Raw genomic sequence first — 27,397 nt, 5'->3', positions numbered from 1 at the left:
CCCGGAGGCCAATACCGTCGATTTGCGGCCACACTAAAGGGCCAAATTCTGGCCTCTGTCTGGCTGCTGCTAGCTTGGTGCTTTGTTCATACTATATATGTAGTATTTCCTATTCCTGTTTTCCTTGTTGAATTCAAACTTTTATGTATTATTGTTATTAATACATAGATATCAAATAGATAGTTTATGTGGTACAGCTGAGTTGATAGAGTAGAAGAAAACTTGACCTTTGGAATTTTCTGACTTTGGAGTGCTTGATTTTATAACTCTGTGTAAGTTTGTGTCCATAATTGTAGTGCTGACCTAAATATGTGCATTTCAACATCTGTTCATGTTAAGTTTATTATCTGAATGCCACCAGTGTGCTAAGTGCAGTATAAAAAGAGGAAGACACTCTGTCTATAGCTCAAAGATCTTTTCTAAATCAAATATAGATAACACATTTCAAATAATATATTTGATAATGATGCAGACCTTAGGCAATTGAGGGAGATTTTTTCATTAATGAGGCACATTGCTGAGGTAAATAGAGATCATTGTTGAAAAGCTTTTTGAAGAAGTAAATTTTAAGTGGTGATCCAAAGGAAAAATGGTAGGTTGTTTAGTACACAAAAAGAGGCCTAGGGTTAGCAAGGAAGATGAGGGGAAAGGATACAAAATGAGTATTTGGGAGGCGTATAAAGGGGAGAGGGTGAAAGCCTGGAGCTAATCCCAATTAACGTACCAAACACTTCTGAAAATCTCACCCATACAGATTTATTCTAGTATTTTATTGCATTCAATTATTTTATAAGTAGTCAAATTAGACCAAGCAAGTGTTTTGGCCTTTTAAAAAATTCCTAAATTAAAAAAAATCAAAAAGGAAAGTATTGTGCTTTGATGGGAAGAGAGAGAACTCTTTCTGGAGTAGGAATACTTTTCATGATCCAGCCCTAAGTCAGGGATTGCAATCTCTTCTGATTTCAAAAAGGGTAGGAGAAGATGTAGGAGGTGGAGTTTTAGCACCCTAATATTATTTTGTTGTTCTTGAGATATTACGAGTTTCTCTTGATACTCTGATTATATGTGTTGGGGATTACAACCTTCCTGCTGTCGCTAGGAGCATAGTGAAATAGTTCTGTTATGCGCTTGTTACTGTTTTCTAATTTTGAGTAATTACTTTCTAATTTTGTTTCCTTTGAAAGGTGAAGTTGTTGACCAGAGAACTGGAGGCTCTGAAAGAGGCTGGGATGAAAGCTGCAGAATCATTGCAAATAGCAGAAACTACTAATTTGAAGTTAGAGAAAGAGGCCAAATGCAAGGACTGGGAACTTAAAGATCTTGCAGCTGTGAAAGATGCTCAGTACTGTACAACTCTAGCTATGATTAAGAACAACTACTTTTGAATTCACCCTTCCCTTCTCTTCCTTCCGCACTCTTTTATAATCTCAGCAGCTTCATAAACAATCACCTACTCTAATAGTACATACTATCATATTCACAACAGAAGGAAATGTCCATTGATCTGAGTGCTCACTAGAGTGTCTCTGGGTAGTGTGGGTTTTAGACCAGTTCTGCTGCATTCTTTATTTTAAATTTTCTTCGTTTGCATTAAGTATTTATAAACACTGTTATAGTTCAGGCATGCAATGTATGTTTGAGCATTAGCTCAGTCTCTCCTGAGGTCACCCTTTCCAAGTGAGAGGTCTATACCTGCACTTCTTTCAGAGTGGAACCATATGGTTCACCCCACTTTGTTGCCAGGTTACAGTACATCCTGTTTTACCAGCTGTACTTACCTCCACCAGGCCCATCTGAATTCAGGCCTGCTATATTCTCCCCTTCCCCCCAAGGACCTCTGACCAGCTGATAAACCCATCGATAGAAAACAGCTTACTCAAAACAGAGTATGGTTTTTTTATTCATAGGAACTTCACGAACAGAGAGAATACGATTAAAAATAACAAAAGCTTATGCATATCGTCTTCCCTAAGCTTGGCCCTACCTTCCCAGTTCAGGTCGGACTGCACTTATTCCTTGTGCCTCAATATCTGGACCATGTTACTGTAGACCCTCCATCCTTCTTCCTCTCTCCAGATCTAGGTTTTTAACTGCTTTCAAGTTCTTTGTTGAACATTCCTGACTGGGCTTTCCTACTCCCCTTTGGAGTCACCAACCTGCTTGCTGATTAGAGCATGATGGGAGTGAATTTTCAAAAGAATAGACAGTTGTGTTATATTAAGTATTGGATTAGGACTAGCTACACTTGTCACCTGCCTTCCTGTAGTCCTACAGAGCCCCGTCGAACTGAGTTAACCCTTAGGCTTCCATATAGCTATCACCCACTCATAATCAAATAAATGGAGTTTCCCATAATCATAAAAATATTAGATTGGCCCCTCATTTTTCACGCACTATGTGGGAACGTGGTGTAGATTATCACATTTTTACTTTCATAAACTTCTTAAGCCAGCTGTCTGTCAGAGCTTGTAAACTCTGTAGATTGTACATGAATTTAAGGGCAAACTACTTTGGCACAGACAGGTTTATATCTGCAGGAGAGCAAATGGGGAGAAAATATATATGGAATCCCTTACTGAAAGGACTACATTAGCAGGTGAGGAAGTGAAGAGAGGTGGTGGCTATTCTCTGGCTCATCTGGGAAATGAGTTGGGGGGGGGGAGAGCAAGAGATGAGGTATGAGTTCTTCTGTCTCCCTGCAGGGACACAGATGGCTGATTTAGATGCAACACTTCCCTTCCCTGGCCTTTCAGTGTACTTCTCTATAACAGGGTGACAGTGCCTGCCATTGACCTATCCTGTTAACAGGTGTGGATCTCTGCATGGAAATGCTGAGTGATTCCTGATGACTCATTTTGGAAGATGTCTTGTTAACTCCACCCTAGCCGTAGTGAAACAGGGAAGATAAGTGGGAATGGTTCTATGATCAACAGAGAGAGAACCAGGATCTGGGATGAGAGAGTGTATTCTAAATCCCAAATAAAATTGCCTGTCAAGGTTCTTATACCATGTCCATCACAGTCGTTGTCTTGCAAGACTCAGTGTGAAGAAAGTTTGTCATGGTGTTCATGAAAGCTAAGGATTCTATAGTTTTTGTTCTTTCTTTGAATTTTCTTAATCACACTGACATTAAGGATGTACCACTGCTGTGGTGGGAAGAAAAAAATGCTGTCACTTATAAGAACCATAGAAATGTAGGGTTGGAAGGGACCTTAACTGGTCGTCAAATGCAGCCGCTGCGCTATGGCAGGACTGAGTAAATATAGACCATCCCAAACAGGTATTTTTCCAGCCTGTTCTTAAAAACTACTAGTGAGGGGGATTGCACACCTCCCTTGGAAGCTTATTCTACAGTTTAACTATCCTTGTAGTTAGAAAGATTTCTTTAAAATCTAGTTTAAATCTCCCTGGCTGCAGATTAAGTCCATTAGTTGTTTTACCTTCAGTGGGCATGGAGAATAATTGCTCACAGTCCTTTTTATAACAGCCCTTAAAATATTTGAAGACTATGAGGTTCCCCTCAGTCTTTTTTTTTTTTTTTTTTTTTCCTTCTCTAGACTAAACATGCCAGTTTTTGTAACTTTTCCTCATAGGTCAGATTTTTCTAAAACCTCTTAAACATTTTGTTGTTCTGTTCTGGACTTTCCAATTGGTCCATCTTTCCTAAAGTGTGGTGCCCAGAACTGAGCACAGTAGTACAGCTGAAGCCTCATCAGTGCCAAGTAGAGCAGGACAGTTACCTGACGCATGCTTCTATATACAACACTCCAGTTAATACACTCTAGGATATTAGCCTTTTTTCTCAGCTGCTGTTGACTCATATTCAGGTTGTGATCCACTGTAACCTGATCATTTTCAGCAGTACTACACCTAGCCCATTATTCCTCATTTTCTAGTTGTTCATTTGATTTTTTCCTGTCTGAGTGAAGTATTAGGACTTAGCTTTATTGATTTCATCTTGGTGAATTCAGACCAATTCTCCGGTTTGTCAAGGTTGTTTTGAATTTTCCTTTCCTCTGGCGTGCGTCCTTCTTAGGGTGTTATCTGCAAACTTTATAACCATACTCTCCACTCCATTACTGAGTCATTAATGAAAATATTGATAGATACCGCTCAGGACCTCAATAGATACAACCATCCAGTTTGAAAGTGAGCCACTGAATATGGTCTTTCAACCAGTTGTTCACCCACCTTATAGTAATATCATCAAACATTTTGTTTGCTTATGAGACGTCATGTGGGACTGGTGTCAAAAGCTTTACTAAAATCAAGATATATCATGTGTACGGCTTTCCCCATCTGCTAGCCCAGTAACCCTGTCAAGAAGGAAATTCAGGTGAGTTGGCATGACTTGTTCTTGACAATCCATGTTGGCTATTCTTGTAAACATGTTATTCTCTAGTGCTTACAAGTTAATTGTTTAATAATTTGTTCCAGTATCTTCCATATATCAGAGTTAGGTTAAGTGGTCCATGAGTAAGGCTGCGTGTCTGTCATGGAAGTCATTGATTCTGTGACTTCCCATGATGTCTGTGACTTCTGCAGCGGCCAGTGCGGTGACTCCAGGGCTGGTTGAGCAGATCAGGCAGCCCTGGAGCCAGCCACACCGGCCAGTGCTGGGGCAACTTGGGTGTGGGAGGGGACTCAGGGTTGGGGTACGGGTGGCTTTTACTTGGGGAGGCTCCTGGAAGCAGCTAGCATGACCCTGGCAGCTCCTAGATGGAGGGCCAGGGGCTCCACATCTGCACACTGCTGCACCACAGGTGCTGCCCCCCACAGCTCCCATAGGCTGCAGTTCGCAGCCAATGGGAGCTGCAGAGCTGGAGCTTGTGGCAGGGCACCACAGGGAGCCCCTGCCTTCTTCTCCCTCTAGGAGCTGTAGGAACATGCCAGTTGGAGCCAGGTAGGAAGCCTTCCAGCCCTGCAACCTTCCCCCCCCCCACATGCCCGCCCCGCCAGCAAACCAGCGGGGATCCCAGGCCACAGGTGCTGCCCGCTCTCACTCCCCCAGCAACCAGCAGGGGTCCCATGCCATCCCACCAGGACCTGCTATGCCCCTGGACCCCCCAGCCCAGACCCCTAGCCCAAGTTTTATTAAGGGTATAATAATACAAGTCATGGGCAGTGAATTTTTGGTTTACTGCCAGTGACCTGTCCATGATTTTTAACTAAAAATACCCGTGACTAAAACATAACCTTATCCATGAGTTCTTGAAGATCATGCTAATGTTTCCGAGATTGCTTCAGCTTGTTCTTTAAATATTCTGGGATACATTTCATGAGGCCCTGCTAACCTGAATATATCTGACTTATCTGAATATTTTTTAATCTGTTCTTTGTCAACTTTGGTTTGTGTTCCTTTTCCATTGTTAATATTAATTGTGTTGAGTGTCACCATTAACCTTTTTATTGAAGACCAAAGCAAAACTAGCATAAAAATTTCAAACCTTCCTGATGTCATTGATTATTAGCTTTCCCTTCTCTAAGTAGAGGACCTACACTTTACTTCATCTTTCTCTTGCTCCTAATATATTTCAAGAAGCTCTTATTGCCTTTTATGTCTTATTAGGTGCAACTAATTTTGTGCCTTAACCTTTCTGCTATTGTCCCTACATAGAATCATAGAACTGGAAGGGACCTCGAAAGGTCATCTAGTCCAGTCCCCTGCACTCGTGGCAGGACTATTATCTAGACCATTACTGACAGGTGTTTGTCCTACCTGCCTTAAAAATCTCCAATGATGGAGATTCAACAACCTTCCTAGGCAACTTATTCCATTGCTTAACCACCCTGACAAGTTGAGGTTTTTCCTAATGTCCAACCTAACATCCCTTGCTGACAATAAGCCATTGCTTCTTGTCCTATCCTCACGAGGTTAGAAAAACAATTTTTCTCCCTCCTCCTTGTCAACCCTTGTTCATGACGTGAAAACTGTTATGTCTCAGTCTCTGTCCTCCAGACTAAACAAACCCAATTTTTTTTCAATCTTCCCTCATAGGTCATGTTTCCTAGACCTTTACTCACATTTTGTTGCTTTTCTCTGGACCTCTCTCCAGTTTGTCCACATCCTTCCTAAATGTGGCACTGGACAACAGAACTGGACACAATACTTCAGTTGAGGCCTAATCAGCACAGAGTAAAGTGGGAAAAATTACTTCTCCTGTGTTGCTTAAACACTCCTGTTAATGTATCCCAGAATGATGTTTGCACTTTTTTGCAACGACGTTACATGTTGACTCAATTTAGCTTATGGTCCACTATGACCTCCAGATCCTTTCTGCAATACTCTTTCCTAGGCAGTCCATTTCCCATTTTGTATGTGTGTAACCAGTTATTCCTTCCTAAATGGAGTACTTTGCATTTGTTCTTATTGAATTTCATCCTATTTACTTCAGATCATTTCTCCAGTTTGTCCAGATCACTTTGAATTTTAATCCTGTCTTCCAAAGCTGATATCATCCAGCTTGATATCATCCACAAACTTTATAAGTGTATCTCTGTGGCATTATCTAAATCATTGATGAAGATATTGAACAGAACCGGACCCAGAACTGATCCCTGTGGGACCTCACTCATTATACCGTTCCAGCATGACTGTGAACCACTGATAACTATTCTCTGGAAACAGTTTTCCAACCAGTTATGTACCTATCTTATAGTAGCTCCATCTAGGTTGCATTTCCCTAGTTTATGAGAAGGTCATGCGAGACAATATCAAAAGCTTTACTACAGTCATGATATAACACGTCTACTGCTTCCCCGCTATCCACAAGCCTTCTTACCCTGTCAAAGAAAGCTGTTTGTTTTTGACAAATCCGTGCTGACTGTTACTTATCACCTTATTATCTTCTAGATGTTTGCAAATTGATTGCTTAATTATTTGCTCCATTATCTTTCCGGGTACAGAAGTTAAGCTGACTGGTCTGTAATTTCCTGGGTTGTCTTTATTTCCCCTTTTATGCTTGTACATGCTTGTATTCCCTTGTACTCCTCCTTACTAGTTTGTCCATGTTTTCACTTTGTGTAGGATTCTTTTTAGATTTTCAGATCATTAAAGAGCTCCTGAGGGAGCCATATTGGCCACTCAGTATTCTTCCTATCTTTTTTTCACATTGTGATATTTTGCAGTTGTGCCTTTTAATATTGTCTTCTTGAGAAACAGCCAGCTCTCCCAAATTCTTTTTTCCTTTTGAATTTCTTCCCATTGGACTTTATCTACTTGTTCTGAGTGTTAAAGTCTGCATTTTTTTTAAATCCATTGTCCTTATTCTGCTGCTCTCGCTCCTTCCTTTCTTTAGAATCATGAAATCTATCATTTCATATTCACTTTCACCCAAATTGCCTTGCCTTCCGATTTTCCTACCAATTCCTCCGTGTTAGTAAGAATCAAGTCTAAAATGACCCCCTGGTGACTTACTCCACTTTCGGAAACAAAATATTATTCCCAATACATTCCAAGATCTTACCAGAAATACTGTGTTTTGCTGTATAACTTTTCCAACAGATGTCTGGGTAGTTAAAGTCCCCCATTATTATCAGGTCTTTTGTTTTGGATATTTCTCTTATTTGTTCTAGAAATGTCTCATCCACCTCATCTTCCTGACTTGGTGGTCTATAGTAGACACCTACCATAACATCACCCCTATTTTTTTCCCCCCTTTTATCTTTACCAGAGACTTTCAGCTGGTCTGCCGCTCAACTTCTTCTGGACCTCTGAACAAGTGTGTTTTTGATATCTAATACAACACCTCCCTTTTTATCCCGCCTGCCCTTTCTGAAGATCCCTTCTATATCAACATTTCAGTCTTGACTTATCCCACCATGCGTACCGCTTCATACATATGTCTGAAGATTCTGCCGTCACCTGTTCCCACTCATACTGAAAAGGGGTAGGGTGCTGTGCCTTTATTTCTGAAGGAGAAGCTCAAGAGTATACTCCAGCTCCCTAGGGAGAAATGGGGAAGCTCTGTAGCTCACAAGGAGTGGTGAGGACACCGTCGATTTCACCTGCTAGAATTGCTGAAGGAGCCACCACTAAATCAAAGAGCAAGGGCCTCTGGAGCGTGGGGTGAGATCTGAAGGTGCTGTGCCTGCTTGTTCCTCTGAACAGGAGGAAAGAAGGAAGTGAAGGGTGCATGTGCACCAATGGCCAGTAGCAGGAGCACAAGATAGGAGCTCTGGTGGCTGGCAGCTGGTTGGGGATAATGAATACAGTTAAGTGAGGAGGCAGCTGTGGGAAGTACCGTGAATAAATCTGCTTTTTAGGAGAAAGCAATCAATTTACATTTTCAAGATTTTTTTTTTTAACGAAGAGGGCTGGGGTCTTTCCTGTGCACTTGGGAAAGTGCTTAGGGCAGCCTCAATTAAAAGAATTACCAAGGGCCAGATCCTGCAAACAGTTATACATGTGTAATTTTTCCCACTTGACTTTAATGGGACTATTGATGCAAGTAAAGTTTCACATGTACGGCAGAGTCTGAAGGAGTGGGACCCAATTGTGTAACTGAAAAGTTAAATCACCTAACCTTACCCAAAATACTCAGAGGCACCAGTTCATTAACTATAGGATAAACCAAATGTAGAGTTTCTAGGCCAAGCCATTTTTAAACAATTACATTAATTTAAAAATCAATACATTTTACAAAGAATTGCGTCTTTTTTTTTTCAAGCTGTTGTATCTCATTAGCTCCTGTTTTAACGGACTCCTTTCACAGCGTCTGGCTCTCAAACACCTCAGTGAAGAACATGGTATAAATATATAGACTGTATGTCCTTTTTAAATTCACTGTTGTTTTTATAGATGGATCTCCTAAATGTACCTTTTTATTTTCTTTTTAGAAGATCATTGTTTTGACTTCAAATGGAATTGATTAAGCCAACTACCAGAGCTTCTTTCTTGCTAGTTACTAGTTGTCTCACTTTATTCATAGGAAGCAAACTCAAACATTCCTTTTGCTTTGCCTCACTTTTTGTCTAATTCAAGTTCTTACATATCACTATAATTCTCAGCCCCTTCTTATTACTCTCTCTCATTTTTACTTCTCTCTGAAAGCAATAAATTCTCGCACCCATTCTCAGATATCTAACCATCTTTCAACCTTGTTCTAAATTCTGTCCATTGTCCACTTTCTGACTTCATCCCTCCTTTCCTGACCATTTAATATTTGACCTTTTTTCTCGTTTCTTCTCCTTATTCTGAGTTACTTAATCCCCACCATCTTCCTTCCTTGCTGTAACTAAGCATAATAATTTCAGTTAAATTGATAAATGTTGTTTCTTCCTTTCCCAATGTTTGCTAATTTAGGATACAGGATTTAGAATGTAAACTTCATTTAGTATACCAGACCTGGCAAAAAGAGGAAACATTTCAGAGAAAGTAAGTATTTCTTATATATAATATTGTATTTCTCAGTATTACATGTTTGTCGAAGGAAGCATTAGTTCACTATGTGACATCAGCCTATATAAGTGTTCTGTCTTAACAAGTAGATTGCATATAGATCAATTCATGAGGGTTTCAGTATTCATTTGTCACTACTTCAGTTACTCATATGGTTCCTTATTCAGTTCTGAGGTTTCCCACCATCAAAAAGTACTACCATGTAATGGCTGTGGAACACCTGACTCAGCAGAATGTTTTTGCCATCTCTTTTCTCCTAAACTTTAGCCAGCCCTTCTCTGCCTCTCTCTGTGTATTCTTCTTTCGGTGTTGAAGATTGGTAAATGAAATGATGATGAAAACTTGATTATTCAGCTTGTAAGAGAAGTTCTTCTTTGAGTGCTTGCTCATATTGATTCTATTCTAGGTATGTGCATGCCCATGTGCACAGATGTCAGAGACTTTTGCCTTAGCAGTATCCATAGGGTTGGCTGTGATACCCCCTTGAGTGCCACGCTCATGTATTGGTATATCAGGCGTGGCCAGTCCCACCATCTCTTGGTTCCTTCTTACCGGCCATGGTGGTTGGTCAGAGCACCTCTCTTGCTTCGCAAGTGGTCAGCAGTTTCTTTACTCTTCGAATTTCATGTTCTAGCTGTAAATAGTTTTTGGTTTATTGTAGATTAGTTAGTAACCCTAACCCTAAGCTGTAAAGTACTGTAGTTAATCAGCGAGGGTCCTGGAGGAGCATGCCCTAGTCACTGGGTTTTAAACCCTGCGCTGACTGTAATAGGCCTATGCCTGTTAGTGACCCGCATGGCAGCTGTCTGAAGTGCCTGGAGGAATCCCACGTTAGAACAGTGTTGCATCTGTAAGAACTTTTGTCCTAGGACACAGAAAGAATGTGACATTTGCTTGAGGGCCTTATTCATGGAGGCTGCTCTTTTCCCAGCCTCAGACGTGCACCCCCAGCACTGGGCTGTACCTTGCACTGCTCCCTTTTGTCAGTGCCCAAGAAGTGGGACCTGGCAGCAAACACGTTGGACCAAGGGGCACTGGGCAAAGGACAGTGCCCGAGCCACCCGCCCACACCAGAGCTGTAAGGGGGCACATCCTTGAGGGGGTCTCCTACCCTCCTGAAGGATCTGCCACCGAATTCCTGGGAGTGGTAGGGGACCCAGACTGATGGTGCAGTCAACACCTTCTCAGCTCCTAGTGTCCAGAAAGCAAAGGACTCTCCCACTGCAGCTGGCTCCACCTGCAGCTGTGGACCAGACAAAGGCTCCCGATGAGGGCAAGCCAGCCATGAAAGCCTCCCAGAAGGCAGTGGGTGGTGATGGTCTCCGGAGCCAAGGTAGAGCCCTTTGTCACCACCATGGGCAGTAGGTGAATCCCTGCTTTGGGGAGGCTAGCCTCCCAGCCCCACCTCTTCTGCTCAAGGCCCCCCCACGCATGCCAGAGCCCCGACCACTTCCCTCCCCCCAATAAAAGGAAAAGCCATGAGGGGGCCCCCAAACCAGAGGAGCCCCAGCTTTCCTCAGCCACATCGGGCCAAGCCACCGCTGACCCTGACCCACCGCCAGCAACAGCCCGAGCCTCTGCCAGCCCCCCTGCCCCCACTGCCCCAATTCCCGGGCCAAGTGTGACCCTTCTGCCTCTCTGAGTTGGCAGCAACAAGGGCCAGGTTCAGTATCCAGGGGTTCTGTTTTAATAACACAATGCATAACCGGCTTGAGCCCCCACCCAGTGACCTGGGAACACTTACTTACCACCACCCCCCGGGCGCCTCCAGGAGGCAATACTTCCCCACTTGCAAGCACAGAGTCTGAGTGTAGCCAAATCCTTTTAATAAAGGAGGGAAACAATGTGGCATCACATTGGAGAAATACCACAAACAGGATTATAACACAAACCATAAGCAAAAAAAACCCACCTCCAAGTACGTCTGGCAATGTCCTTTCCCCCTTAGGGTCTTGGTCCAATCACCCAAAGTCCAACAACCCAAAAGTCGCTGGTCAGTGACACCCCAGAGTTCAAAAGTTTATCTGCAGAGTTTTACCCCGCCCCCCAGCCTGGGTGGGGGAGGGGAAGCCTACATAGGGTGTTAAGGGGCACCTTACATGGGCCAGGGCCAACTGCTCCGCCTCTCCGTGGAGTTCTGCTGCAGCCTTCACCACGAGCAGCTCCGGCTGTGCAGCTCCTCCAGCTGACCCATGAGTCATTCCAGCCGTCCCTGCAAACCACTCCACTCCGCTCACTGTTCCATGGGCTGCTCCAACATGCTGCAAACTGCTCCACTCTGCCAGCTGCTTAGCGATATGTCTTCAGGCTCCCCCACTAGCTAACACAGCACTCAGTGATTTCAGCTCTTAGTAGGGGAGCCCTGGTGCTGGTGCACCATTAGCCCAACATGAATTCAGCTCAGCAGTCTCTAGATGGACTCCTAACGGAATAAAAATTAGCTCTACTTTTTAACAGTGGAGAGAGGAGGATGTGCAATTGGTGTTCCAGACCCTCAAAAGGGGCCCATACCATCAGATACACACACCAGTCCCCAACCTCTCTCCATTCACTGGGAATTGGAACCCATGTCCCTTGTCTAGCAAGTGTCACTTAATTTATATTGAGACATCTCTGTCATAAAGCAGTCTCGTAGTTCTTCATTCACATAATCAGGGTGACAACACCTTGTTACTGCCTGCCCCAATAACAAAGAAATTGGGGATCCCAGAGCTGTCAAAATAACCATCCCAGGCTGCCTTGGGCTATGCTGAGTGTGCCCATGCAAATACCTGAGATTCCACGCTTCCTGAAATTCTTTCCACACTTCCCATACATCACCACCAGATGTCAGGGTAGAGCTCATCCTGACTCTGTTTACACAAGAATTTAGGAGAAATGTAATCTGAGTACAGCAGATAATTCATAAGGTGCTCAAACTATTTTCAGACAGGAAAAAAAATGCAGCATGTTAATTCCTTGAAAGGGAGGGGCAATAGGTGGCAAAGGAGTTAGGGGAATAAGAGGAGAGAGGTTTGGGACTATGGGGAGGGGAATGGGGATTGAGGATGGGGAATGGGATGAATGGAGATGGGTCGTAGGTAATGTTCCCTGTAATTCTTTTTTTCATCCATGTGCAGAATTAATTTTATGTGCACCAATGTCGAAGTAATGTGCAGATGTGCGCCACCATTAGAAACAAAAAAATCTAGATATGATATCTCTTTACCATAGGGATAATTACTCTAGCTAGGACAGGTTAGGCATTTTAGAACTCATTACTCAGAGAATTAAATTTAAACATAAGAGAGCAATAAACTAATGAAATGCATAGAACAGTCAAATCTAAAATAACAGCACTTTGAAAGAATGAAATTACAGAGAATATATATGTGTATTGCGGGAACTACCAAGAAGTAACATGTATGTGTGTGTGCATTCACCAGAAGGCTTTTTTAGAACACAGCAACTGCCAGCAGCTCTGTCCTGCTCCTGGGTCCTCCCCCACTCTGTGGAGATGGGGTACATGGGTGGGGAGGAGGGGGATACCCTGACATCAGCAGCTACCCCCTTCCACTATGCACAGGAAGCAGGAGGGTTCCAGGAGCAGCTGGCCAGGGGCTCCAAGGCAAAGGGCAGAAGCAATGTGGCTGCAGAGCAGAAGGGGGAGGGGGGCTCTTCTAATCAAGTGCACGGCACTTGTTTGACTCTTGGGTGGCTGCGCATCTTAGAGAGAGCACTGATCAAAGGGGAAAAGAGTGGGGCTGGGAGGATTTAGCTCAGTTTGAGGGTGGTGGGATTAAGAGGAGCCTCATGTTCTCTCCCTTTGTATATGCTGGGATATAGGAGGGCCCTACCTGTTTGTTTGGGAGTCTGAATCTCTCTCCCTGGGCCCCATGTGGGAGCTAGGTGTGGGGGGGGGGCCCTGTTCCTCTGGAGCAAGTCTGAGTTCTCTCCCTATCCCCCCATGTATTCCAGGATTTGGGGAGCCATGTACCCATAAGGGGGCAGGGAAAGGAGCTTAGAACTTCCATGTATACGTGAGGATCTGGAGGGGCCCTGCCCCTGTCAGGGTCTGAGCTGCTCTTCCTACCTCCCCACATGAACTTGGATCTGGGAGTGGGAGCCCTGAAGATAATGAAAAATTAAACTTGTGAACACGAGGGAATGAAGAATTTAAGGTAACCAAATATTAAACCTCAGAAAAACCAGGAAGTACAAAGTTAAGGTACATGCCACCACTGATGGGATCCAGAGGCTAGCCAGAGTTGGGAGAGGGGCTCTGGCTTGGAGGAGGAGGAGACTGGTGGAAAAGGTCGGGGGGCCCAACTGGGGGTGTGCAGTGAGTGCATGGGGTCTGGTTCTGTGTGCAGCTCAGACTACATAACTGAGGAAGTGTGCAACCCTCCAGTAAGCTGCTGCCTGTGATGTGTATGCAGGAGCAGAGTGCCAGACAGCAAGGAGCACCTTTTTACATGCTAATGTTTTCTAAATTAATGTAGGCTTAATGGGATGAGAAGGAGAAGCTGAACTGGAAATGTTCACTGGAGCTGTATGTTGCAGAGGGGTGAAGGAGGCAGTAGCAAGGGAAAGACGAACACCATTTTTCTCTTGAGTGCTTAAAGTTACTGTAACTAACTTAATAAAATTGCAAGATTTTGGCACATAGACCATGTCTGTCACTTCTGTCACGGGTCCTGTCAGCAACTACACAAGTCAAACATTTCAAAGCAGGACCATTATCCCCATTAAACTAGCAAAATCGACAATGAAAGGAGGAGCACTTAAGAATAACTTCGCTGCCATGTGGTCTAGCAAAAAGAACTCTGTACTGGGACTAAAAAGATCTGGGCTCTATTCCCAGCTCTGTAACTTGGAAATATCTGCATCCACTACAGTTGCATTCACTGTCAGCTGTAACTGTACTGAATGGCAGAAGGACTAGTTGAGAAGGTTGGCAGAGCTGTGATTGTGATATGAAGCAATTGGGGAGGCCTTGCCCTTTGAATAGTCTGAGCCCCTCTCCCCTTGTGTGTGATGAAAGGAAAGAGGTGAGTGTGTATTTTGAAGGATGCACTTAGCTTTATGTTAGCACTGAGCTGTGTGATGTGTATCATTAGCGGTACCCAGGAGTCTTCTTGCCATGGGGAAAGTCAGCAGCAAGGTGGGATATGAGAGTGGTCTGTGGACTTAATGATGGGTAAGTGAAAGTATAATGTTAGATGGTATCCTGTGCATAAGGATGAAGAAGCTGGAAACTTAGCATGTATGGTGGTGTTTCTGTGGAGTTGTCTCAGTATTTGAGTGAACAGGTGTAGGTAGCTCCTGTTAAGTACAGCTCACCTAAGCAGAAGTTTTGCTTTTGCAAAAAGGAAAGTATTAGATCCTGTCCTACAATGACCTTGTGCCCTGTTCCCTTAGTCTTCTGCACTGTCTTCAAAAACAGAGTGTGGGTAGGTGGGTTTATTGGGTCATTGCTCAAAGAAGGAAAAGTTAAGGTTGTGTGGACTTGTACCTCAGTTCTTCATTTCCTAGTTTTTAGAGGTTTGAGTGTAACTGAATTTGACCTTCCAGAAGGTCACAAGACATCCCAGGGCAACCTTAACTCTGCATTAACAAAGCATATTGTCAGTCAATTAAGAAAGCGTGTTAAGAAAGTTGGTTTTGTTAATGTTGAAGTTTAATGCCTTGATTCAATAAAAGCATTTAAATATGTGCTTAACTTTTAAACACAAGTGGTCCCACTGTCAAATGGGCTGTTTTACATACTTAAAGGTAAGCACATGCTTAAGTGCTTTGCCGAATGACTGCTAAACTCATTAAAATGATATAATATATTTTTGTCATTTTACTCCAGATTGCTTGGCTCCTTTGAATAGTATCATTCTTTGTTGAGGAAAATATTTAATCTGTCCCATGAATAGATGAGTTTGACTCTAATGGTTTTAGTACTTGTTCTGAGAGCTTTGACTTTTTAGTTCTCCAGATCTTTGCAAACAGAAATGACATAAATATTTGTCAGTCCCACTGATGCACACAAGTTTACTCTGTACTTGGTATCAGTTGGAGTGTGTGTCTTCATTTTAAATCTTGGACTTGAAGGAAAAACCCAAACAAACAATGGTCTTATTTTGCATATTTGTGTTTCTAGACATGAGGTGCTAGATCGCTTTGCCAAGGAAAAGGATGCAGTACTGGCTTCAGTGAAAGAAGTCCATGCTGAGCAAATACAGAAGTGGGAAAATCAGATAAGAGAACTGCAAATAAGTCATGAAACTCTGGAAATGGAGCTATGTAGAAGGGAATGGAGGCATGCAGATTGTCTGAAAGAGAAAGACACTGTTATTGAAAAGTGAGTGATTTGATTCATCTTAGTTCAGTGAAATACAAGTGAAGATAGAATTCAGAATATCTTACATGAGCAGTGTTGTGTTTCGTTTCATTGTATGAATCAAAAAGTGTACAATTATTTAATTAAGATTGCTTTAAATACCAGGTGTGGTATCTGACCCAAGGTGAGTATTCATAGAATTTTGGAAGAAAAATGTTTTTGAGTAGAACCAGTGGGAAATGTATTTTTGCTACTACTAACATAAAAATTTAAGATTTTTTTAACCTCTCTATTGTTGAAAGTGAGAGGTTGTTAAAGTTCAAATATGGCATGGAGATAGTCCTTAGGTTGCACATTTATACTCTGGTAAAATCTGTTTTGTTTTGGCTAAATTATCAGTTTAGAAATTGTACTATTCTCATGTGAAACTAATATTTTTAAAAACAATAAGGAGTTTTAGGATTTTGGGTTTTTTGTTTGTATTTTTACTAATATTTTTTCCAGCATTATAATGCCAAAATGGCTGCATTGTGCATGTGTATGCAAGAATGTTTTTTTTTGTTACATTTAGTGTGGTACTTTTGAAACATGAAGGAAATCCTTCCTTCTTTTATTGAAGCAGCTAAATGAAAAGAGAATGAGCAGAGACTCAGAGAGTCCTCCCTTGCTGCTTACCATATTAAAAATGCCACATGAAATAAGGCAGGTCTCTGGAGGACCCTTTTCTCATTCATTGCACAAAAGTGTCTAGTCAACAAGGTGTGACTCTCCAGGATACTTTACATTGCTGAGTTATAAACAGGAGTGCTTAAACAATTTGTATAGTGGGGGTGCTGAGAGCCGTAGAACCAAACTGTAAACCCTGTATATGATGGAAACCACTTCAAGCCAGAAGTTGCAGAAGCACCCGTAGTTCCAGCATGTATAGTTATACGTGTACATAGAATTATTCCTGAGGGAATTCTGCACCAAAATAATAATTAATAATCACCAAATTTTAAAATTCTGCAAAATTCAGCAAATTTTATTTGTCAGTAAATAAATGTGGCTTCAACATGGCAGTGGGGAGCACAGGCCACTGGCTGCATTGAGGGTGCTGGCGGCTCAGTGGGAGATCTGGATGCACAGGGGCTCACTGGGGGGGTTCTGGGTACAGGGGCAATGGGACTTTGTAGGGGATCCAGGTGAAGGTGGTTGGGGCTCAAGATGGGAGGGTCTGGGTGTGGGGAGATGAGGCTCGGTGCGGGGGTCTTGGTGTGGAGGTCTTAGTGAGGGATTCCAGGTGCAGGGGGATTGGAGCTTGATGGAGTGGGTGTCCAGGTTCACTGGTTGGGGCTCAGAGGGTGGGGGTCTGGGTGTGGCGGGCTTGTCAGGGGTGTCCAGGTGTAAGGCTTGTCAGGATGAGGGTTCGATGGCCTGCTTAATGGGGGAGCCCCAACTGCTTCTGCTGAGGGGATGCCTCATGCTAGGCTGCTGCTTCCCCCCCACGATTCCCCTATACCCTTTTCTTCCCCATCCCATCCCCCTCCCCTCACTTCCACATTCCTTTCCCTCTGCCCTATTCCACCTCCTTTCCCCACTGCCTCTTTTCCCACCCCCTCAACCACCCTTCCCTCATTTCCCCTGACCCAACTTACCTAGCCCCACAACAGGCATTTACTGTTGCACAGAAAACAGGAGGGCTCCCAGCACACAGAAGGGGAGAAAGACTGGCATTAGGACCCAGGAAGTGGCGTTCAGCTGCAGAGTCTGCAGAGCCCAGACGCAGCCTCCTTCAGTTGGGCACCCTACCTATCATCTCTCATTCAGTATTGAAAGGTCAATGCTTACCTCTTATTGGCCCACAATGTAAGCCTCCATCGCCTAAAATGATAGCTCTGAGACGTGAACTTCTTTGTTCATTTGTTCATCTCAGTGGGTATTTGCTTTCCCCTTTCCCCAGTGTCAGTGACTGAGAGCTTGGGATATGCACCAAACATGCCCATTTAGTCCTCAGGTCCTCACCCTGGTCTCAGCACTGGGTGTTGGTGCATGCTCCCATCATGACTTTTCTTCAGCTCTCCATCCAGAGGGGGCCATGCTGTCCTGCAAATGGCTGGGGTCCGTGGTTAAAAATAGCTCCTGCCTCTCAGGGAGAATGGAGTCACCACTCGCCTGCCTCCCAGTATCCTCCTCCTCCTCCTCCTCCTCATACAGAATGTTCTCCTTGTTGCCTGAGGTGGCCCAGGATTCAGACTCATTGTAGAAGCAGTATATCTGTGATGCAGAACCAGAACTACTGTTTGCCTCCCTTGTCTTCTGGTAAGCCTGCCGAATTTCTTTGATTTTTCACATGGCACTGCTGTGTGCCCCTAGGGTAGCCCTTCTTCCTCCATACCCCATGTAATCTTTTTGTAGAAGTCTGTGTTTCTTTGGCTGGATCAGAGCTATGCCTGAGCAGACTCTTCTCCCCTCAAACCAATTAAATCCACCACCTCCTGTGCACTCCAGTCTGGAGCACATTTGGGGCATCAGTTTGCCATGATTAGCTGGGTTGGTGAGCTCTCCACTCTTATCAAACAGGAAATGGGAATTCAAAAGTTCCCATGGCTTTAACAGGGGAGGGACTGTTTCCTGTGTATCTGGCTGCTGTGCAGTGGAGTTGAAAATGATCGTAGCAAAGCATTGTGGGCAGTGACAGATTAGGCACTGGGCCAATGGGGCCCATGCCAATTGTGGGGGTCCCTGGAAAAATGGGCATCCCGACCCGCTTGGTCCACCTGGTACTCCTGCCAGGGTGCAGGTCAGGGTACTGGGGCTTGCCCTGCCTCACCTGCCCCACCCCCCAGTATTCTTGTCAGGGAGCAGAGGAAACCCCCATGCCCTGACCCAGCTCCCCGACAGGAGTACTAGAGCGGGTGGGGGGAACTTCAGGCAGAAGGGGTGGGGAGGGGCCCTCACGTGCTCTGGTCCAGGACCCCATAAACCCCTAATCTGCCTCTGATGTGTGGGATGTAATCTTTCGAGACGTCAACATAAACTTGTGTAGTGCTGGGGTGGAGCCGGTTGTCATGGTACATATAGATACCAATGACATAGGGAAGGGTAGGAGAGAGATCCTGGAGGCCAAATTTAGGCTGATAGATAAGAGATTGAAATCCAGGACCTCTACGGTAGTATTCTCTGAAATGCTTCCAGTTCCATGCGCAGGACCAGTTAGACAGGGAGAACTGCAGGGTCTCAATGTGTGGATGAGACAATGGTATAAGGAGGAGGGGTTTAGATTTATTAGGAACTGGGGAAACTTTTGGGAAATAGGGAACCTATACAGAAAGAATCGGCTCCACCTAAACCAAAAATGGTACCAGATTGCTGGCACTTAAAAACTGCTCTGCGGCCTTTTTAATTTTAAACTAAGGGCTGGGGGAAAGTCGACAGGTGCGGAGGAGTATTTGGTTTGGACATGTTTTAGGGGAGGACCTAGAAATGGAGATTCCCTATGTCCTAATAAGGAGGAGAGGGTGGAAGATGATAAAATACATATAGGAGCTGATGAGAAACAGTCAAATGAAAAAAGTCTCATTCAATTACATCATGTAATGGCAGACAGCTAAAGTGACAAGTTTTTAAAGTGCATATCAATGCTAGAAGTCTAATTAAAGAAGATGGGTGAATTAGAGTGCCTTGTATTAAATGAGGATATTGATATAATAGGCATCACAGAAACTTGGTGGAATGAGGATAATCAACGAGACACAGTAATACCAGGGTACAAAATATATCAGAAGGACAGAACAGGTTGTGCGTGTGAGGAAGTGGCACTATACGTGAAAGAAAGCATAGAATCAAACGAAGTAAAAATCTTAAATGAGCCAAACTACACCATAGAATCTCTATTTGAGAATTATTATCCATAATAAGAATATAACAGTAGGGATATATTCACAGCCACCTGACCAGGATGGTGATGATTGTGAAATGCTCAGGGAGATTAGAGAGGCTACAAAAATAAATTCAATAATAATGAGGGAGGATTTCAAATATCCCCATTTTGACTGGGTGCATGTCACCTCAGGATGGGATGCAGAGAGAAAGTTTCTTGACATCTTAAATGACTGCTTTTTGGAGCAGCTAGTCCTGGAGCCCACAAAAGGAGAGGCAATTTTTTATTTAGTTCTACATGGAGCACAGGATAAGGTCTAAGAGGTGAATATAGCTGGACCGCTTGATTATAGTGACCATAATATAATTAAATTTAACATCCCTGTAGTGGGGAAAACACCACAGCGGCCCAACCCTGTAGCATTTAATTTCAGAAAGGGGAACTACACAAAAATGAAGAGGTTAATTAAACAGAAATTAAAAGGTACAGCACCAAAAGTAAAATCCCTGCAAGTTGCATGGAAACTTTTTAAAGACACTATAATAGAGGCTCAACTTAAATGTATACCTCAGATTAAAAAAAAAACTTAGTAAGAGAACCAAAAAAAGCTACTAAGGCTAAACAACACAGTAAAAGAAGCAGTGAGAGGCAAAAAGGCATCCTTTAGAAAGTGGAAGTTAAATCATAGTGAGGAAAATAGAAAGGAGCATAAACTCTGGCAAATGAAGTATAAAAATATAATTAGGAAGGCCAAAAAAGAATTTGAAGAATAGCTAACCAAAGACTCAAAAAGTAATGGGAGGAGGGATAGCTCAGTGGTTTGAGCATTGGCCTGCTAAACCTAGGGTTGTGAGTTCAATGCTTGAGGGGGCTATTTAGGACTCTGGGGCAAAAATCTGTCTGGAGATCGGTCCTGCGATGAGCAGGGGATTGGACTAGATGACCTCCTGAGGTCCCTTCCAACCCTGACATTCTACGATTCTATGACACAAAGAAAAACGCTTCCCTTAACAAAAACATATGGCAGTATTCTATGTCAAACACTGCAACAACACGACTGAGAGCTGTAATTAGAGGCAGAAAGCCTGTTAAACAACCAGTGGGGCCACTGGACAATCAAGATGCTAGAGGAGCACTCAAGGACGATAAGGCTATTGCAGAGAAACTAAATGAATTCTTTGCATTGGTCTTCATGGTTGAAGATGTGAAGGAGATTCCCAAACCTGAGCCATTCTTTTTAGATGACAAATCTGAGGAACTGTCCCAGATTGAGGTGTCATTAGAGGAGGTTTTAGAACAAATTTATAAACTATACAGCAATAAGTCACCAGGACCAGATGGTATTCACTCAGAGTTCTGAAGGAACTCAAATGTGAAATTGCAGAACTACTAACTGCACTCTGGTGACAGGTTTCAGAGTGGTAGCCATGTTAGTCTGTATCAGCAAAAACAACAAGGAGCACTTGTGGCATCTTAGAGACTAACACATTTATTTGGGCATAAGCTTTTGTGGGCTAAAACCGACTTCATCAGATGCATGCAATGGAAAATACAGAAGGAAGATATATATACACAGAGAACGTGAAAAATGGGTGTTGTCTCATTAGAGTTGGTATGACTAATCAATTAAAGTGGGCTATTATTAGCAGGAGAAACTTTTGTAGTGATAATCAGGATGCCCCATTTCAAACAGTTCACAAGAAGGTGTGAATGACAGTAGGGGAAAAATTAGCATGGGGAAATAGCTTTTACTTTGTGTAATGACCCATCCACTCCCAGTCTTTATTCAAGCCTAATTTAATGGTTCATGCATCTGATGAAGCTTGCATCCCATGAAAGCTTATGCCCAAATACATTTGTTAGTCTCTAAGGTGCCACAAGTACTCCTTGTTCTTTTAACTGTGGTCTATAAACTGTCATTTAAATCAGCTTCTGTTTCAAATGACCGGAGGATAGCTAATGTGACGCCAATTTTTAAAAAGGGCTCCAGAGTAATCCCAGCAATTGCAGGCCAGTAATCTTGACTTCAGTACCAGGAAAACTGGTTGAAAGTCTAGTAAAGAACAAAATTGTCAGACACATAGATGACCATAATTTTGGAGGGAAGAGTCAACATGTTTTTTTGTAAAGGGAAATCGTGCCTCACTAATCTACTAGAATTCTTTGAGTGGGGTTAATAAGCATGTGAACAAAGGGGATCCAGTGGATATAGTGTACTTAGATTTTCAGAAAGCTTTGACAAGGTCCCTCACCAAAGGCTCTTAAGCAAAGTAAGCTGTCATGGGATAACAGGGAAGGTCCTCTTATGGATCAGTAATTGGTTAAAAGATAGGAAACAGGGTAGGAATAAATGGTCAGTTTTCAGAATAGAGAGAAGTAAATAGTGGTGTCCCCCAGGGGTCTGTACTAAGACTAGTCTTATTCAATATATTCATAAATGACCTGGAAAAAGGGGTAAACAATGAGGTGGCTAAATTTGCAGATGATACAAAGCTACTCAAAATAGTTAAATCCCAGGCAGACTGCAAAGGACTACAAAAGAATCTCTCAAAACTGGGTGACTGGGTAACAAAATGGCAGATGAAATTCAATGTTGCTAAATGCAAAGTAATGCGTATTGGAAAACATAATCCCAACTATGCACACAAAATATGGGTCTAAATTAGCTGTTACCACTCAAGAAAGAGATCTTGGTGTTATTGTGGATAGTTCTCTGAAAACATCCACTCAGTGAGCAGCGGCAGTCAAAAAAGCAAACAGAATGCTGGGAATCATTAAGAAAGAGATATGTAATAAGACAGAAAATATCATTGCCTCTGTATACATTCCTGGTATGCCCACATCTTGAATACTGCGGGCAAATGTGGTCGCCCCATCTCAAAAAAGATATATTGGAATTGGAAAAAGTTCAGAAAAAGGTAACAAAAATGATTAGGGGTATGGAACGGCTTCCATATGAGGAGAGATTAATAAGACTGGGACTTTTCAGATTGGAAAAAAGACGGCTAAGGGGAGATATGATTGAGGTCTATAAAATCATGACTGGTGTGAAGAAAGTAAATAAGGAAGTGTTGTTTACTCCTGTCATAGCTTTCCTACTCAGATCTGAACCTTAGAGTCCAGAAAATAAGATGCTAGCATGAAACCTCCAATCCAGCTTTAATTACCAGCTAGTCTTTAGGCCTGCCACCGAATTCAGTGTCTGGTCCTCTGGTCTCCCCAAACCTCCCTGGGCCCCAAGACTCAGAGGCCTGGTCTCAACAACAAGGGAACACACCACTTCCTTCCTCATCTACCTCCATCCAGTCGTTCCTCCGGCGTACATGGAGTTCCTGCTTCGTTCCTTGAACATAACGACAGAGGACATTCACTTCCCCTGTCCTTCTTTTTCTCCCCTCCCAAGTCTTTCCTGAGGAGCAAAGAATCTGGACCAGATTCTTCCTTGAGCCTCCCTAGAAAGAATCCAACAAGTTTTAAAAGAAGCATTTATATAAAAGGAAAGAAAGACATAAATAAGGTCTCTGTATCAACGGTGACGTTATACAGGGTCATTGGCTTAAAGCAACAATGAATAAACGCTTTATTCAAAGACTAAATTTAAAATATCCGCAACTGCACAACATGTATACAAACGAACAGTTATAACCTATATTGTCGTATACCTGTCTTCGATGGGAACGAGTTGAAGCCTGGGATGAGGCTTACTCTCGCTGATGAAGAGCAAAAGACACGCCAAAGACACATACCAAAATTCCTCTATGAGCTTTATGAAAATCGGTTCGCGATTGGTCCTCTGGTCGGTGTTGTTCCTTTGTTACTGTTACAGTAGTAAAGTAAACGATTAACGTTAACTATCTGTTCTATTGCACAGCCCACAAATCAGCAGACATGGGACGTCCTGGCGTGGATTGTCTTCCTGACTTGACTAACAGATTTTAATACAACCATGCTTTACAGACTACTGAGTATTGTAAACTACAGACTTTTACATTAGGCACATTTGATCTAACGTGTGTATTCTGGGATCTAGGGCGTGCATAGCGACTTTGTTAAACCCTGAACTTCTCGATTTCAAAATCAATTCTTCGAGAGAGCAACATCCACGAAGAGTTGTTTGTTGTTCCCCTGGCAGATGAAGCCACTTTAGCGACGAGCATGGTCAGTTTGTAGCTGGACCGCGTCCCAAGGTAGCTGGCGGTACTTTTCGGGCGTAACAATGGGTGCATTGTGCCTTGCACTGACTGATCAGAAACTTTCCCTCATCACAGTTTCTTGTGAGAACATGACAGGAATGGGAAGTTGTGATCTGGTCTTTCCTGCATTGAGAACTGCTCTACCCGACTGGATGCAATCGGGGTAACAGTTTGGAATGGGTTCGTCAAAGTCGGGCCATTGCGTCGACTGGCATCGCCTTGAGTTTGGGTCAAGCACCTTCTACACTAATCACGTCCTACTGTATTTTGGCTGGGCGTCTTTTAGTCGGTCGGTCAGTGGGCGCGATTTGGTCATGTGTGTTGGTAAATCGCTTAATACCCAGCAGAGCTAGAGGATTGACTCTGTTTCTTTGACTTTGAACCAGGCACTTTGTAGCGATACTCCTACCTGGGCACTGTCGGGTTTGTTGTTTCCTCGACCACTGATCCCAGGTAGTCACTCTTGTTCTTGCCGATTGACGGACACTTTTTTGCACATTTGTCCGCACTGCCTGAGTGCTCAAGCTTTTCGGTGTACTGGTTGTTCGGGGCCAGGGTCAGAAACATGCACATCTCGGGAGGCAACTGCAATCTCCCAGTCTGGCTAGGGCTAGAATTCATCACAGCCTCTGGAAGGTGCGGAGGTGCTTTTCGGCGAAAGGACGTACAATTATTGATACTCCCCGGCGGGGAACGATGTGACTCTCGTTTGAGCAGTTCATCATAGCGGTATTGCAGTACCCTTGTGTCAAGTCTATTTGCCGAGATGATGGGCACCGTCCCAACTTTTCCTTAGCTCATCGGAGCAGTGCACTTGCGGTAGTTGGTCAGCTGGACGAGTTACCGCATTTTAGCTTAACAGTATGGTCACGGCAACGTGTATTTCCCATTGGTTGGGTCCAGACCATGGGAGACATCCTGAATGGTGAGATGATGATATTAACCGATTGTAGATGTTCTGGATCTGCCTGTCCATAAGCGTTTGGGCATGGAGCACCTAGGTAGGGTTTTGTTCTAATTGATGAGTTACTGTGTCAATGGGTGGTATGCTGTTCAGTCTTCCTGGGGATGTGCTGAGCAACATTGGGGCAACCTACGTGCAGCTCTTGATATTGTCGCCGCTGCAGCGTGTCAGGTGCGTTGGGAGGTTCAACCTCATTCCGCCCCCGGTTTTTTTCCTTGTACGTAGACCATCAGGCCACTGCAGCGTATCTCTCCCTGGACTGTAACTACCTGTAGTCTTGGATAAAGGGCTTGGGATTACATTGTACAAACTTGTGGGCTTTCAGGGAGAATTGGGAATCGTGGAGTTACTTAACAGTTCGGCACTTTGACTCGTGAATGGCCCTTCCCATGCATGCTCCATCTATGGCTGTTGCGCTTCAAACACCTACTGGTCTCTCACTTGAAGGGACGCTCATCTGGTGTTTAACCAATACCGCACTTTGTCTTCCTGGGTATCTTTTTAGGTTTCTTTTGCAAGGGCATAAGCAGTTGTGGAGGGAGTGCTTTGTAGGTATGCTTACAAGTCGAGATGTGTGTTACTGGACGGCGTGCTAAACCCTCCATGTTGTTTAACCTGTATGCCTTCTCGTGTGAGCCTAACTGGGATGTTGTCAGCCCTTGGCAAAAAGCATCTGCTGCACACAACGGTCCAATCATTGGAGTGTATCGTGCAAATTACGTTCTGTCCGCAAGTTCCATTCACCTTTCGACCAGAGCCATTGGTTTGCATGGTGGTAGCAGGTGGCACAAGTGATCACCCCATGGTCATCCCACAGTTTTTTGATGACTGACGGAATTAATCTGTCTGTCAAGGTGATCGGCAGGCAACTACTCTAGAAATGTTGTTGGCTTGGCCAAGCTTTTAGCCCTGGCTGTTGCTAAGCTACTGCTTGCGGCCATCGGGTAGCCAAAGTCCATGAAGTCAGTACTGTCATGATTCCTCTGAGCGATCTTTTTATGGGAAGTACGCAGATATTCCAAGCGTACTCCTGAATGGACCTCATTTAAGGGAGTGGCTGGAGAGGGCCTTGACCATTCTTGGGGCTTTCCCCTCTTTGACCCTTCCAAGCGGACTATTGAACCGTCCTTGCCCCTCCCAGTGGAAGGACTTCACCCATTGTGTCTTTGGTTTCTTCCCCAGCATGGCCACTGGAGATTGATCAGGCTAAGCTTAAGACTTCCCCCGGTACTGGTTGAACCACAACATTTTGCGATGCCATTCTCTGTGTCCACCAGAAGAATTCCTTGTTAAGTCTTGGGTTATAAACAACTGGATCGGTTAAAGCTGAAGGCAGGTGCGGTGCTCTGTTGCCGCGCCCAAGCTTCTGAGCGTATCTGCTTCCTGCTCATTGGAAACTGTCCTTGAGGTGGAGACACCAGGCTTCTACCGATTGGATTGCGGTTGGTCCCTCTGGAGCGATGTAGGTTGGTGAAGTTCCGCTGGTGCACCTGTGTGTGGTGAACGCACTCTCCTGGTGTGCACTGGTAGGTATTTTAGGCTTAGCTGGCTCTTCGATATGGTGCTGTTGCTTTGCAGTGTCAGGCTCGTGGTGCCTTGTTGCGGTATGCAGATGTGTTGCGATTGTGTCTGTGCTGGTTGCTGTTCCTTGGGTCTGGGACTGGGAGTCTGTGGCTGTTCAGTCGTTGGAGATCCGGCGTTTTCTACTGCTCTTCAGGTCTGTAGGTAAAGCAGACAGGTTCTGTGGACGGTCCAGGACAGGGATGGTCAGGAAGCTTGCTGGTTGCCCCCCTATAAGGTGTACCATTCCCCTTTTGCCCGCTGCGCAGGTTGAAGTTTCCCCAAGTAGCATGGGTGAAATATTGTCTGACTGCAAAGTCCATTCCTGACCGCCTTTGTACTGGAGCAGTTCAGTGTAGCAAGTCTAGCTTGTGACACGAAGGCGGTAATGGGTCACTTTGGCCTTTGGGTGATGGTTTGGATCCACGAAGGAATGGTGGGATAGCTGCTTGTGCCCGGTCTTCACGCCCGACAGACTTCTTTCCGCCCATCCACTTTTCTTGCTCAAGGGGATTTAGAGATTGGCGGATTTGGTGGATGAGTGCTGATTTGCACCTGTTGGGGTTCTATGGAGTAGGCACTTTTTATGTGCCCGTAATCTTTACCTTAAATTTCAGCTGCCGGTCACTGGGTCGAGGTGGTTACTGGAGAACTGTGGTGGTAGGCTAGGTGGTCTTGTGGTTTCCTTGGGTGTAGGGGGTTGGGTTGCCGCTCGTTGGTAGGGTGTATGCGGCTGTGCCCCTGCGGCTACTTAAGTTTCTGACAATAGGTTTCTTGTCTTTCTTGCCTTCCATTCAATTGCTCGTCTCCCTGCCCTCGTGAGTTTGTTGGGTTTTCCTCTTGTACAGTGTACGGTTATTCTCAAAAAACCATCCGATCACTCGCATTATGATGGAGGTGGTTGTCCCGGGATATTTACATTGGTTCCATGTATCCGGTCATAATTCTTCAACCTGGTAGTAGGGCGTGTTTGGCAAATGGAAATTTGCATTATTCCACTTTTGGTTCTGACGCCGAGGGCTGCTCTGGGGTATCCCCTTCTGAATTTGGCCTTAGGTTTTGAACGTTATATGTTCTTTCTGCTCTGTGCACACATCTCTCTACTTTT

At 44.0% G+C, this 27,397-nt stretch overlaps 1 protein-coding gene across 4 annotated transcripts in view; it reads left to right on the top strand.

Moving 5' to 3' along the window:
- The window catches only part of CCDC57 (coiled-coil domain containing 57), a 151,593-nt gene that overhangs the window by 30,439 nt on the left and 93,757 nt on the right, over positions 1 to 27,397 (top strand). For all 4 annotated transcript variants that reach the window (XM_075071947.1, XM_075071946.1, XM_075071948.1 and 1 more), the window contains exons 5-7: positions 1,185 to 1,342; positions 9,305 to 9,376; positions 15,531 to 15,731. In XM_075071947.1, the coding sequence (XP_074928048.1) occupies positions 1,185 to 1,342; positions 9,305 to 9,376; positions 15,531 to 15,731 (431 nt within the window). The remainder of the gene's footprint in view (positions 1 to 1,184; positions 1,343 to 9,304; positions 9,377 to 15,530; positions 15,732 to 27,397) is intronic.

This window comes from Chelonoidis abingdonii, chromosome 13 (assembly GCF_003597395.2).
Source record: "Chelonoidis abingdonii isolate Lonesome George chromosome 13, CheloAbing_2.0, whole genome shotgun sequence".
NCBI lineage: Eukaryota > Metazoa > Chordata > Testudines > Testudinidae > Chelonoidis > Chelonoidis abingdonii.
Note: the sequence above shows the minus strand (reverse complement) of the source record. Positions and strands in the feature narration are given on the sequence as shown.